This window comes from Myodes glareolus, chromosome 24 (assembly GCF_982192425.1).
Source record: "Myodes glareolus chromosome 24, mMyoGla1.1, whole genome shotgun sequence".
Lineage (NCBI taxonomy): Eukaryota > Metazoa > Chordata > Mammalia > Rodentia > Cricetidae > Myodes > Myodes glareolus.
The window spans coordinates 2,306,048-2,321,933 of record NC_142049.1 but is presented as its reverse complement, the minus strand read 5'-3'; the positions used below and the strand labels follow the sequence as shown (position 1 = coordinate 2,321,933).

The 15,886-nt window shown below is 39.3% G+C and overlaps 1 protein-coding gene across 5 annotated transcripts in view; it reads right to left on the bottom strand.

Moving 5' to 3' along the window:
• The window catches only part of Acer3 (alkaline ceramidase 3), a 71,548-nt gene that overhangs the window by 40,906 nt on the left and 14,756 nt on the right, over positions 1–15,886 (bottom strand). For 2 of the 5 annotated variants that reach the window (XM_085682959.2, XM_048435095.3), the window contains exon 2: positions 2,854–2,964. In XM_085682959.2, the coding sequence (XP_085539085.1) occupies positions 2,854–2,964 (111 nt within the window). Of the gene's footprint in view, positions 1–2,853; positions 2,965–5,463; positions 5,555–8,341; positions 8,487–15,886 lie in introns of those variants that run through there. The other 3 variants (XM_048435096.3, XM_048435097.3, XM_085682960.2) reach the window with 3 other exon arrangements.

Here is a 15,886-nt window from a genome sequence, read left to right as displayed (position 1 = left end):
CCTTTTCTGCTGTTTATAAAGACTCCCCTAGCACTTCTTGTAAGGCAGGCTTGGCTGTGGTAAATTCTTCAGCTTTTTTAGCTCTTACTATTGCCCCATTTTTGTAAGACAGCTTTTCTTGATTGGCAGGTTTTTGTTTTTTTTAAACCATTCTAATCTATTACCTTATTCCCTGGCTTATAAGGTTTCTGTTGAAGTTCACTGAGGTATATTAAGAGTCCACTTTATGTTACTTACTTCTTTTAAGATATTTTGTCTTTTGACAATTAGATTATGTGTAGTAAGAGGCCGTTTGTTTATTTGCCACCCAGACTCTCAAATAATCACACAGAAATCATATTAATTAAATCACTGTGTGGCCTATTAGCTCTAGTTTCTTATTGGCTAGCTCTTACATATTAATTTAACCCATCTCCATTAATCTGTGTATCACCACATGGCAGTGGCTAACCGGCAAAGTTGTGTACAGCGTCTGTCTCAGGCAGGCCTACATGGCTTCTCTCTCACTCTACCCTTCTTTCTCCCAGCATTCAGCTTTCCCCACCTAGCTCTGTTCTACCCTATCAGCCCAAGCCAGTTTCTTTATTAACCAACTGGTATTCGCAGCATACAGAGGGGAATCCCACATCAATTACGTGTCTTTTGATATTTAAATTTGGACTGAATCTGATTTGTGATCTCCTACTTTCTTAATATTCTCTCTCCATATCTAGGAAGTTTTCTGCTATAATTTCTTCTCTCCCTTCTCCTCTTCTCTGTGTGTGTTGCTAAAGACTGATCACAGTGTCTTGTGAAAGTTAAGTGCCCTACCTCAAAGCTACATGCCCAGCCCTGCTATATATTTTTTTTCCTTTCTCTTTTAGATAGTCTTATATGGTCTAGGATGCCTCAGACTTGCTATGTAGCAAAGGTGATACTGAAATTTTGATCCTCCCACCTGTTGAGATTGCAGGCATGAGTCAGCATATCTGTGTTACACAGGGCCTGGGATAACATGAGTCAGCGTATCTGCTTTACACAGGGTCTGGAATAACATGAGTCAGCGTATCTGCTTTACACAGGGCCTGGGATAATAACATGAGTCAGCATATCTGCTTTACACAGGGCCTGGGATAACATGAGTCAGCGTATCTGCTTTACACAGGGCCTGGGATAACATGAGTCAGCATATCTGCTTTACACAGTGCCTGGGGTAAAAGTCAAAGTTTGGGGCATGCTAAGCAAGCATTCTACCAGCTGAGTTATATCTCCACCCCTATAATTTCTTACCTTTTATTCCCTGTCTTCTTCTATTCTTTCATGAACTCAAATAACTCATAAATGCTTTCTGACGTTATTCTATAAATCCCTTACACCTCTTTCATTCCTCTTTAGTTTTCTCTCCTGACTGACTATACATGTTTAAATACGCTGTCTGACTGACTCACTGCTAGTATTCTCTACTATAGGTTTCATGTCATTCCTCATATCTTTTTTAGCTGCATAGTTTTTGCTTGATTTTTAAAGTAGTATTTCCATCCTTCCTTTAAACTTCTCTAATAGATTTCTGAATTGTTTTTACTAAGGCTAGTTAAGCTTCCTTTAAAAAATTGTTTTTTTGTTTGTTTGTTTGTTTGTTTATGTGTATGAGTGTTCTGCCTGCATGTGTGTGTGTGCACCACATACATGCCTAGAGTCTGCAGAGGTCAGGAAAGGGTATCAGATCCCCTGAAACTGGGGCTATGGATAGTTGAGGGCTACCATGTGGGTGCTGGGAACTGAAGTCAGGTCCTCTGCAAGAGGAACAAGTGTTCTATACCATGGAACCATCTCTCTAGGTCCCGTGTCAAGCTTTCTTAAACTATTTTGAAATTTTTTGACAGAGTCTTCCATTCTTCTGGGGCCAATCACTGACAACTTACTTTGTCTGTTTCGTGAGGTCATATTTCACTGCTTGTTTCTGATGCTTTTAGACATGAGACGTTGTCTTCTCATTGAAGAATTAGGTGTTATTTCAGTCTCTGTCAGTATGGCTTTCTTTGTGTTACTCTTCTTCCCTTAACCTGTTCAGAAAATCTAAGCAAGCACATGTATATTTCTTAAGTCTGTGACCACTGCAGACATTTCAGTACTCAGGGGTGCTCTTAGACTGGGGTATTATAAGTCTAACAAGGGCTCCAAGACTGATGGGGGAGCCTCGCTCTATAGATCTGCAGAGGACACAGGGAGGTTACTCAGAATGTGTTGAGAAAGCTTCAGAGGGACTCAAGACACCTGTTGTGGTTGAGAAGTCCCCACAGCTGGGACAGTTCTGACCGCAGCAACAGGAGCTGGAGCTGACACGGATCCCTTTGAGTAGCGGGTGAACCTATGCTGGCTGCCCAGATGTGCACGCACCTCCCACCAGCTCCTCACAGAGTCTGGACAGTCCCCAACTACAATGAGGTATAGATCAGAGTTTTGAGCCAAGCAAAATATAAATTTCAGGTTCACTGTTATGACCAACGTCAGAAGGCAGATAAATCTCTCCGTCACTGCTCTAATAGGTGTGATTCCTTCTGAACACTCTGGCATATCAAACAAGCCCTTAGCATAGGCCTGAACTCAGGAGCACAGCTGGGTGTGGGTGTGCACTCTCCAAACAATCCTTAGGTCTCAGGCTCCACTACAGTTGCTCAGCTTCTTAGCAACTCCTAAGGCTTTCAGAGAGACTCTTCTGTGGACAGATGTTATATGAGACCTCTTATTACACTTATGGAATTATCTCTCATATGTTACAGCCTTTGGTGTATTTATTCATCTGAGACTGTTTACTAGCGTATGGAAGACTGTATTACAGCACACCACTGTTCTCAGATGAAGCAGTCTACTTACCCGTGAGTGCTAAGTAAGCAGCAATGTACCGTTTCTCCAGCCCATCTCTGATGCTCTGAACTGCGCCAAAGATCGGAGGTATGATCATAATCAGGTTGCTCACTGTATTCCCTACAGGGGGAAACACAAGAAAATATTAGATTAACCAGCGACCTTAAGAACACATTCAGTTCGTCTTTAGCAATAGTTAAATAAGGAACTCACTGGAAAGACTGTGATAAGGTATCATCAAGGTACTACAAAAAAGTTTTTATTCAATACAAATTTCTCAAGATAATCAAATAAAACAAAGATACTTCCTGATAAATGAAGCTAAGAATGTTTTAGAGTATACCCACTTAAGGCAAAATTCTAAATTCTAAAAGCAAGCAAAGAAAGGATCTCAGAAAAACCTCAGCAATACAACAGTAAGTTAGGTAAAGATGGAAGTCTATACTCAAAGTGTGGTTCTCTGTAAGTGAATGATAATATAAATTTTGATATTATAACATCACATAATATAAATAATGATAATATAAATAGTTGGGTTATTTATTTTGGCCATAGAATTGAAAAGCAATGAACTGAAAGTTTACATTTTATGTGTTTTTGTAATATTTCATTTTCCTTGTAATGTTCTTAGTTTCCAGAACATGAGACAATAGATTTTTAAAATTTAATTTTTCTGCAATGCAGTGGATCTTATATAATTTTTGTTCTCTTTTTTTTTTTAAAAAAAAAAAAGAAGTTCTGAAGAACAGCAAAAAAAAAAAAAAAAGTTCTCAGTAGGCAAAGGTGTGTCACCAAGCCTGATGACGTTATTCTAATTTCTGGGGTCCATATATACGGTGGAAGAAGCAATTCCTTCACACTGTTTTTGATTTCCACATGTGTTCTGAGATGCATGTGCATGGGCACACATGTAGATAAATAAATAAAATGTAATGAAAATAAAGTTCAAACATGAATAGCAAAAGAACAAAACCAAGTTGCAAAAGTTGTCAGTAAAACCAGGAAAGCAATGACAAGCACACAGTGCTGTGACAGGCAGAGATGCGCTGCGTGTTCTCATGTCTCAAGGGAATGATTGTCAGTACAGTTACTAACGTCAGGATAAGTCATCAGCTAACTGAAAAAGTAGAATGGAGATACTTTCTCAAACAATCCAGGACTGAAAAAGTATATTTGCACACATAATTTCTCTGGTCAAACCAGATAATGTAATGAGTCAAAATAAGGACATTACTTATGAGAAAAGATGAGATAAAAATCTAAGAAACAGAGGAAAGGAAAGGACCAAGAGTTCAAGATAATCAGTGATGACGCAGCTGGAAATAAAGCAGGAAAGGCAAAACTGCAGGAAGTTTCCAAGGAAAAAAGGTAATTTAATAAGTCAAAATGTTGGCAGGATCAAAAGTATTTGGAAATCTGTACTAAGTTTAGTCAACCTGGTCTCAACTGAACAGGCGTATGTTGCTGAATTCAACAATTCAACTGGATTACCGTAAAGTATAACCACACACTGCTGGTCCTCCATAGCTGTGAATTCTGTATTAGTGGATACAACCCACTACATACTGGAAATATTTTTAAATGTGTATATTAAACACAGACTTTTTCTTGTCATTATTCCCTCAACAATAAATTACAGTAACGACTTACACAATATTTGCATTGTGTTAGGTATTATAAGTAATCAAGGGATCATGGTGCATATTGAAGGATGTGCACAGATTATATGATTATATTATGCCATTTTATATAAAGGACGAGCATCTGCAGATGTTCACTGATGTTCGGAAGAAGGCACAGGTCCCCTGGAACTGGAGGTACAGTGATTGAGAGGCACCATGTGGGTGCTGGGTCCTGTGCAAGAGTAACAAGTGCTCTTAGCCTCTGAGACGACTCTCCAGACATATGCTTTAGAAAGCTGATTTAGGAGCTAGGAATTTAGCTCAGCGGTTCAGTGCTTGCCTAGCAAGACCTGGTTGGGGCCTCAGCTCAAGTGTGGGGAGGGAGTGATGAAACAAAAGAAAATGAAAAAGTTGATTTAAAAATAGATATAAAATTGCTCTTTAAATAGGAAATTATATAAATGATAGCAAAATAATATACATGATGGCAGACTTAAAACTTTTTTAAACTGCTATTGATCAGGTTCTAACCAGAATTGGTAAGCCATGAAACAATTTGAGCAAGAAAAGTTTACAATAAAGAATTGCTGAAGGGGGTGAGATGTACCTCAGCTGGGAGAGATCTTGTCTATCGTGCACGAGAGAGACACTAGATGCTAGGAATTGATTTCCAATATCACACTAACCAAGTGGTGCATGTCTATAATTCCAGCACTCAGAAGCATGAAGATCAGACGTTTAAGGTAAGTATATAGTGAATTGAAGGTCAGCCTAGGCTACATGAGACTCAATCTCAAAAATAAAAAATATTGGAGCTAAGTCACCTGATATAATATACCTGAAAACCCCAACACTTGGGAGGCAGAGATAGAAGGATCTCAAGTTCAAGGACAGATCACTAATTAAAAGAAGAAAATGGAATAGCCAGTAGGTAAGAAGCAAAGAGAACTCTGCAGAATAAAGGAACAGTAGGTGCGAGGAGACCATCCCTACTCACCGGGGGAGAACAGTGAAAGAGGATCCCTGGGGCTGAGATGCAGACCGGCACCGTGGTGCACTGCACAGTAGAGCTGCTGTGTGAGTGACAAGCTACCAAGCTTGCTGAAATCCACCCACTGAAACCTGCCAGAAGGTTGGGGGGATAGAGTTCCACTGACAGTGTTTGTCCAGCACGCACAGAGCCCTGAGCACAATTCCCAGCACTACATAAAGTCGGTGTGGTGGCATGTGTCTATAATCTTAGCACTCAGGAGGTAGGAGAAACATCGGAAGTTCAAAGTCCTCTTCTACTGCATACAGAATTTGAGACCAGTCTGGGATACACGAGCCCCATGTCTCTGTCTCTCTGTGTCTCTCTGTCTCTCTTTCCCCCCCACTCTCTCTCTGTCTCTCTCTGTCTCTGTCTCTCTCTCTCTCTCTCTCTCTCTCACACACACACACACACACACACACACACCTTACCCATTAGAAACCTGTCTTCTAAGACGCCAGCAAAAGTTGACCGCCCTGTGAGGGTGGGGAAAAGTTACTGGTACTATGTGCTTTGAACTAACTTCAAGACCTGGGTATTAGAGAAGCTTCCTGAACTTGCAGGAGCATATGGTATGAATTTCTCCTGGACTTCAAGAACCAGTACCCAAGACGTTGCCTGGCCAATACACCAATACCAGGAAGGAAAAGTCCTTCCTCCTGTGATGTATCTCTAGTGCCCTCCACTGACAAGTTTAACTCCTGCTGGCTGTCAAAGAAAGAGTTAAAGATAGTATAGAACTTAATCCTGAATTTGGAGAAAAGAACAGGCAATAAGTTGATTGTAGTAGTTAAACTTTCATCAGCTGTGTTTGAACGCAACTATGGCTACTGAGGATGCTCTAATGACCACATAAAAATAGGAGTTTGAGGTGAAATAATGTTTCTCCTTTTCTTCTCCACATATTTTTATGTGGTTATGGTGTTTTGTAATTTAAAATATTTAAAGGATGAGTGATACATAAATAAAGACTAAATTACTTCTGCTAAAAATTTAATTGGGCTTGGAGTTAATTCCTTGAAAATTGTATTAAAAACAGCTTAGTTTCTGGAAATAAAAATATACATTCATACACCACACAATATTTATTAAATAAAAAATTCTTCTTGGATATATACTTAAATGAATTAAACAATCTTTTCTAGAAGGGCTAGAGAGATGGCTCAGTAAGTGAAATATTGTCTATGTAAGCACGGGGACCTGAGCTCAGCTCCCCATGAGCCATGTAAGGGCTGAGTGGGGTAGCGTGTACCTGGAACCCTAGCTACTGGGGCTGGACTTGACACTGGCGGATCCCAGGGGCTCTCGAGCGAGCCAGGCTCTGTGAGGGGTCTGGTTTCAGGACAGTAAGGTGGAGAGGGACTGAGGACAACCCTGGAGCTTACCTCTGGCCCGCATACCCACGTGTGTGGGTGAGTAAACCCTCTTACACACATGCACACACACAAAAGGAAAAACACATTTTTAAAAATCTGAAAAGTTTAAGCAGTTCCTTTATATGATCTCATTTATAGGTCAGGCTGGCAACATTCTGGTAACTTCAGAATTGATTAACATTTTTTTTTTCCAAGAAAGACTCATATATTAAAGTACGGTGCTATGATGTGAAGTTGGAATAGCTCCCCCACAAGCTCATGATTTGATCATTGTTCCCCTCCTGCAGATGTTACTTTGGAAGGCTCTGGAATGTGTAGAAGATGGGGCTTTGCTGGTAGAAACGAATCATGAAATGTGAACAGCCCCCACCACACTCAGGCTTCTACGCTGACCCTGCCAGGGTGAGCTGAAGCTAGGCTACATCCTAAGATTATGTCTGTCAAGCATTGTAGTCACAATGACCACAAAGCAACTAATAATACACAAGGGAAAAGAGAAAGACAGAGGAAAGTCAATAAGCAAAGGTTAAGTTTAGAAGGGAACTCTGAGACAGTAGGTGGAGCCAGAGTGCTCACAGGCTGACAGGAGCAGGCCCTGAGGTGACTAGATGCTGCTGCAGTTTGGAGTTTAGATGAATTTGCAACTACATAACCATCTCTAAAAGGTAAGGATCAAAATATAGATGCATTAAAAGCTGCAAAAACATATCCACTGTGCTTTACTGGTGCTTCGAAAAGCTCCTACAGTCAGCAGATGAGCTACGTGAAAACAGTAAAGTAATCCTGAAGTTTCCCCAAATTTCATTTTGCCAAATATTTTCATGAAATGTCCAAATAATGCTAAAAACTCCTAGGACTTCAGAGCTGGAAAAAACAGGGAGATCTTGGAATTTAATCTCTCCAGTTTATAGTAGGCAACATTCTATTCTATGGAGGCAATCTATTAGCTAACATCTTAGTATAAAAATCTATAAATAAAAACTATTTAAACAATTATATATTTAAGAAATATGATCAGATGATATGTATTCCATCAACATATCCAGTGTGTTCTGGGCCACACATGGTGGTGCACACCTTTACTACCTGCACTTTGGAGGCAGAGGTAAGGGAATCTCTGTGAGTTCAAGGCTAGCCTGGTCTATTATAGGTCAGCAGGACTACGGAGAGAGACCCTATCTCAAAACCAAACCAAACCAAGGCCTTCTGACCTCTAGGGTACCTCACTCATGCACATACCCACATGGGGACACAAACCAAAACGCATGGTTAAAAATGAAAAAGAAAACAAACAAAATACTCCACTATGGCTTATGAAAAGTATTTTTCACATTTTTAAACTTTTTAAAGTCATACACTATAAGAATGAAATATACATATTAAACCACAATGGAAGCAGAGTTTAGGCTTGTGAAGAAACACAAGATGATGTTCAGTGGTTAAGAGCACTTGCTGCTCTTCCAGAGGACCTGGGTTTAATTCTCAGCACCTCCACAGTGGCTCACAACTGGTCTGTAATGCCAACTCGAAGGGGAGCCAGTGCCCTCTTCTCGTCTGTTTGACATGAGTCCCACAAGTGGCGCACAGATATGTATGTAGGCAAGACATCCACACCTATAAAATAATAAGAAAAAATAAAATTTGAAAAAACTAATAGCCATTATTTTAAATTTGTCCAATTAAAATTAACAGAGCCATTCTTTACTCCAAATTTCTCTGGTGTAACAATTTCATACTTCAACTTCATCCTAGTTTCTCATTCACTCCTCAGTATTTACAATTGCAGTGCATGTAAAAAAATCACATCAGCACACTGCCCACAGAGGTGGGCAGTGGTTCAGAGCACCAACTGCTCTCCCGGAGGACCAGGCGCTCACTTCAGACGGCTCCTCTTCTGGACCCCTCAAGCACTTGCACTCACACTTGAATATTTACACAAAAATGATAACACATCTTTTTAAAATCTTTAAGTTTAATTTATAAGATGGAACTATTTAATATTGTTAAAGTTTCACCAGGGATACCATTTCTTCTTTTTTTTAAATGTGCTTTGGTTATGAGGTCCCCTGGAGCTGAAGTTAGAACAGTTGTGAGCTGCCATGTGGGTGCTGGGACTGAATCCGGGTCCTGTGGAAGAGCAGCCAGTGCTCTTAACTACTGAGTCATCTCTCCAGCCCTTACACCATCTATACTTTTATGATTTATTTTCACTAAAGCTTTTACTTTGGCATGACTTTTTATATTGCCTTAAAATATGCAAAAACAGCTTTGTTTTTAAAATTTTGTTACACTGACTTATTTGTGTAGGGAGCAGACGGGCCCGAATGCCAACAGCAAACACATGTTTGCAGGACTCAGTCCTCTCCCCCACTGTGTAGGTCCAGATCAAACTCAGGTTGTCAGGCTTACAAGTGCTTTTGCCCACCCTCTGAACCGTCTAGCCAATCCCCCAAAATTTAAAAATAATCTTAAAGTAGTCACAAGAGGGAAAATATTTTCCTTTATTCTTCAAGACTGTGAGGATTCCCAAAGATTAGTAGTCTAGGTTCCATAACTTAAAATAAAAGTACCATTATTATTTTTAATATGTAGTAGTGAGGTCCTACTTTTTAGATTTATTTTTAAATTATGTGTGTGGGGAGTCTGCATGTGGGTATGTGTATATGTGTGTTGGGGCCTGTGGAGGTGTCTTAGGGTTTCTATTACTGTGAAGACACCATAAACTCTTATAAAGGAAAACAATTATTTGGGGCTGGCTGACAGTCAGAGGTTTAGTCCGTTATCATCATGGTGAGAAGCATGGTGACATGCAGGCAGACATGGTGCTGGAGAAGGAACTTGAGAGTTCTACATTCAGATGGGCGGGCAGGCAGCATGAAGAGAATTGGCTTGAGCTTCTGAGACCTCAAAGCCCACCCCCAGTGATGTACCTCCTCCAACAAAGCCACACCTCCTAATAGTACTGCTCACTATGGGCAGCCAGAGTCAGATATCTCTGGAGCTAGTGCCGGGTGGCTGAAATACAGGTTCTAGAAATGAAATTTATGTCCTCTTGCAAGAGCAGTACACACTCTTATCTACTCTGTAGCTGGGTTCCATCTCCCTAGCACCCTACCAGGGCTCTTAAAAAATGATTGCAGAGTCTCACACCGTATGTGATATTACACACACACACACACACACACACACACATACACACACACACACAAAATAAAAGTATGCTAATAGCTTCTGATTTAAAGAGGTTTAAAAATACTGTGAATATCTGTTGTCTCTGCAGGCTGCCATAACAAATGACCATAGCCTAGTGTCTTTATGAACTTACTGAGAAGGTTAGAAGTCTTCAGTCAAGGCGTCAGCAGAGTTTTTTCCCTGCGGAGCTCGCTCCTTTGAGCTTTGGTAGCTGCTGGCATTTCCTGGCACTCTGGTTGTAATGCATCATCTCAGCTTCTACCTCCACTGTTGCCCGTTCCCTTCTTCCTATGTCACCGTGATATCATCTTTCTACAAAGACTCCAGTCACTGGATCTACAACACCCTAGTTCTGGTATAATTTAATAACATCTGCCAACACCCTATATTCAGATCAGGTTACACTCTGAGGTGCCAAATGGATTTGAACTTCTGATGAACATTATTTACCACCACAATATCATTGAACAAATTTTTAAAAGAAAAAAAAACATATTTAAAGTAGCAATTCTTTTTTTGTTGTTGATTTTTCCAGACAGGGTTTCTCTGTGTCACCTGGCTGTCCTGGAACTTGCTCTGTAGACCAGGCTGGCCTCACACTTAGAGATCTGCCTGCCTCTGTCTCCTGAGTTCTGGGATTAAAGGTGTGTGCCATCACTGTCCAGATAAATCAGCAATTCTTTTTCAAACTATAATTTTTTAAACTAAAATATAATATGCACATAGTTTATCAAAAAGTGAAACAGGACAGGTGGTGGTAGTATACACCTTTAATCCCAGCACTTGGGTAGTAGAGGCAGGAGGATCTCTGTGAGTTCAAGGCCAGCCTGGGCAACAGAGTGAGTTCCAGGACAGGCGCCAAAGCTACAGAGAAACCCTGTCTTTGAAGAAAAAAAAAAAAGTGAAACAATAAAAAGGAAATTTTCCTTAAGAATTCCTTAATCACCTGATATAATATAATAAATATGGTTTTTAGAACACATTTCTTTTGAAATTTATTTTTACTTTATGTATAGCAGTGTTTTGTCTATGGATATGAATATTTTGTGCAACTGTGTGTGTTGTGCACCACACATATGCAGTGACCCAAAGAGGCCATAAGAGGGAGCTAGGAGTTACACATGGTTGTGAGCAGCTATGTGGGTGCTGGGAAGCGAACTCTGATCCTCTGAAACAGCAGCAAGTGCTTTTAATTGCTGAGCCATCTCTCCATAATATTAAAACATATTTATCTATACATTTTATTATCCCACAGGTTTAATTCCTATGAGTATAATCTCCTCACGAAGAAATACTACCCAGCATTTCTTTTTAAGAGCTGGTCCCTGAGTGGGGAGACTGCAAGCTATAAGAGCGTCTGCATTCCTACACTCCCTGGCCAATTCTCACACCAACCCAAGACTCTCTGCTGCAGAAATCAGAATCAGCTGCAATGAAAACAGAACACTTTTGGGGATTTATAGGAAGTTGGTCTAGTTAATGCCTGGGCATCCATATTTCAACCAAGTGTGCTATATAAAATAGTAAAATCAGAAAAATGCCCTATGAAATACGGCATGATGACAGGGATTGAAGAAAGCATTCTCAGCAATGCACTGGCCCTGGGAGCTCCTTACTATCTGAAGCTCTGGTTTAGGCTGGGTTTGAACTCCAGGAGGCCCCTGATCACCCAGGAGGCTGGGGTGGCTACAGGCAGGTTGGTAAGTAAACTGGGTTCAGGTAAACCTTAAGTTCTGCATGTTTTTAAGAGTTGTACTCCTAGCTCTTGAGTATACATCTATTTAATGCTCTGCCATGGAATTATCATTAAATAAAATTTACATAAAGAACTACTACATACCCAAGTTTGTAGTCATCAGATTCACAAGGCTGTTCTCTAGGAGAAGCATATATGAGACTGTTTTAAAATTGAGTTTAACTGCCTGCTTTTTCTTCATGAGCACCATTTTAATTGGAAAGAATTGGCAGGTAAATTATGATTATTTATTCTTGGGAATATGGAAGTTCTTACTGGAAATAAGCAAAGTGAATGTTCCTTTGAGATAAACCATTTTATGGGTTTTTTTCCCTAATGACAAAATATTAGCTTTTCAAGCAAAACTCAGTTTTGAAAATCCTGTAACTACCTCTGAGACTGACAGCTTGACAACATTTACAGGCTTATCTGGCAATGCCAAGGTGTTATATTAACAAATGTGATTTTTTAAAAAAATATTAAATAAGTACCTTATAGCTAAAAGTCCTATATCAACAGTGAACCTTCTTTTTCCTAAATGACTGAGGCAAAATGCTTACAAAATCATATACATTTGGTAAAATCCCATTTGAAATGCAAGAAAAATTGATGTGTTTTAATGTGACATACTAAAGCAGGGTCAATAATAAATCAAGGAGGTCTATGCTTTAACTTATCATAAGTCTACAACAACTCTAGTATTTTAGTATAGTATCAAAGAGCACCCACAATTTTTGAGGAAGGCTAACAAAATACTTTTTTTTTCCAGCTACCTGTCTGTGTTTAAAGCCTAAATTTTTATACACTCGATCCAAAACATTATTATAGACTAAATACAAAGGAAAAGGGGAGAACCCAGTTGACTTTTATGAAGTCTAGAAATGTAAAGAAATAGCACTCTTACTGATTTAATTGCTATTGTGTGTGCACATGTGCATGACGCGTGTGGTAGGGCACCTGTGCCACAGCCTACACGGGAGGTCAGTCTTACAGGTTCCAGAGCGCACCTGGGGTCAACAGATTCGCAAGGCAGGCACCTTCACCCACTGACCCAGCTCATCAGCCCTCTCAGTAACTTTTAAGAGCAGGAAGAGGAAAGATTTCCATTAGCGGTGGAGGTCAGTGACAGAATTTTGCCCACTACGGAGGTCAGAGGTTCAAACCTTAGCATTTGAAAGAAAAAAAAAAACTTAGTTGGAACAGTAGCAGAGATAACATAGTAAGTCTTTTACAGGTCATCAATCATAATATAAGAAAAAACAAAAAACAAAACAAAACAAAAAAGGCCCAAGTCACGGAAATCCCTGGCTGCTCTGGAAGCTGGAGCTGTAGATGACAATAGACGATACGGGTATTAAAAATGCTCCAAGGACTCAAACCCTTGAACACAATCACTTCTTTGCAAAATTCCTTTCATTCTCCAGCAACAAAGAAGCTCTCACATGCTAACCACCAGAGATTTACAGCAGTGGAATTAAAAATAAGTGGCAGAATAAAGGGCTCACAAACAGCTCTCGATACAAGAGCTCTCTGCTTACACAACTGGAGTTTCTTCTTATCTCAGGTGATGACGATGTTTGTTTAGTGATAGAAAAAAATGCAAATATAAAGATGGACCTGAGCCAAAGCCCTAATCATGTTTTCAATATCTGAAATAATTTCATTTCATTTTACTGGCTTATAATATTTTAGTATAAAGCTACATAATATTTTATTTACATCCTTTTCTAGCAATCAATATTTAGCTTTTTTCCATTTTTTACTATAATGGTCAATGGTATAATCACCAAAGCAAGCATACATGTGCACATACAAAATCCTTTCATAAATATTAAAAAATCTTATTTATGGCAGACTGTGCACAGTTACAATTTCAGACACAGGCACTTGTTTTCACTTTTCTCTACCTAAATGAATGCTTCAACAGAAAAACTTAAGGAGCATTAACCTGATAGACTTTCCTTTGTTACAAACGAGGGGCTAGAATTTCCTACATTTATACAGGAAGCATAAAAGCCATCTCGAACTAATGTCCTGAGTAAATGTCCCTTTCTTCCTGTCTTTAGATGTTTTGCAATAACAAAACACCAGGGACTGGACAGCTTATTTACCTCACTGTTCTGGAGGCAGAAATTAGTGAGGACTTCATGCTGGCTGCATCATAACCTGGTGGATGAAGGGAGATGTCAGGCTCACTCTAAAATAAACGATCTGTGCTCGGAATACCCATGGCCTAATTACTTCCAAAAACTCTCGACTCACAATAATGGTACACTGTGAATTTAATTTCCACATAAGTTTTAGTGGGCATAAACTATATTTAGACCATATCATTCTCATTTTTCCCTTCCTGGTTCCAAAAAGTATCCAATAAAATTATGTTCTCTCACTGTTGGCCCTAAACAATAATACAAAGACCTATTATCTACCAGCAGTGTTTTGTTCTTCTGGTGACAGAGAACATGGGTATGGATACAGAAAGTAGAATCACAATTGAAGCAATTAAGATTCAAACCTAGGACTAAGTTCGTATTATACTGCTTCCAAAATATGAAACAATTCATACCTATGCTATCTCCACAATAGCTCTGTGGGTTTACGATAACACCTCTTATGCTGAGGAGCCTATCTCTACTTACCAATTAAGAGTCAGTTAGTTCTTAATAGCAATATATAATGCTGATGCTAAGAACTAAATATCTTCTTCATCTCTTCACTCTATGAGTCCCTGTTAGAGGGTTGAGGCATTGCATTGAGTAATGCTTTTAGTAAAATAGACCTTTCTGAGAAGAAATCAAATAACTTTACAGTTAAAAAAAAAGATAATTTGAATTTTGAAGATTTTTTTTTTTGAGACAGGGTCTCACTCTGTAGGTCAGGGACTAGTATGGAAACCACAAAGATCTACCTTGCTTTGCCTCCAGAGTGCACAACTACATCCTGAATTTATTAAACCATTAAACAATATTTATGTGCTACTTTCAGGTTATGGAAGTCATTTTCCTTCTCTAAACTGTAAGGTATTAATAACCTAGTATGACAGCTAAAGAAAAATTAAGCAGTTTGTCTTATATAAAATATCGCAGCTGGGCAGTGATGGTACATGCCTTTAATTCCAGCACTGGGAGGCAGAAGCAGGTGAATCTCTATGCTCAAGGCCAGCCTAGCCTACAGAGCGAGTTCCAAGGTAGCCAGGGCTACACGCTACACAGAAAAACTCTGTCTTGAAAAAGAAAGAAAGAAAAAAAACCTCAAGAAAAAGTCAGGATTCACAAGCAAGGATACTGATTATAAAGTTTCTATTCTCAAGGCTGGAGATGGCTCAGTGGTTAAGAGACTGTACTGCTCTTTCAGAGGACCTGAATCTGGCTCCCAATACCACGTCAGGTGGCTAACAACCACTTGTAACTTTGGCCCCAGGGGACCCAATGCCCTCTTCTGACCTCCAGCGGGCATTGCACTTGTGTGCACAAATAAATTCATATTCATACATGTGTATGTATATATATACATATACATATATAATTTTTAAAAAAAATATTAAAATGTCTACTCTAATTCCATGTTGTGAACTATTTTTTATGTTATTCTGGATTGCATGTGTGTGCATGCATATGTATGTAGTTGTTATAGTTTAGAAAATAAAAATTCAGGAAACCTTTGCTTATTTTATTAAAAAAATCTACTTTCACATTTTAAAGTAAAGTATGTTACTTAAATGTTTTAATAAAACTGGCCATCTTCATGGCCAGCTCATACCAGCTATTTACCTTTTTTTACATTTTTTTTAAAAGTTTAAAGTTCAATGAGAGAAAAAAGCCTATTGTATAACATTTCAAAGGAATATACATAAACTGAGTATAAGAACCAGCAAAACAGGCTGGAGAGACGGCTCAGCTGTTAAGAACACTGCTACTCTTGCAAAGGACCTAATTTTGATTCTCACCACCCACACTGGTAGCTCACAACTGCCCGTAACTCCAGATCCAGGGGATCCAACGTCTTCTGGCTTCCACAGACACCAGCACTCATGTGCCATACATTCACACTAACACACAAACACCGACACATACACATGCATGCATGC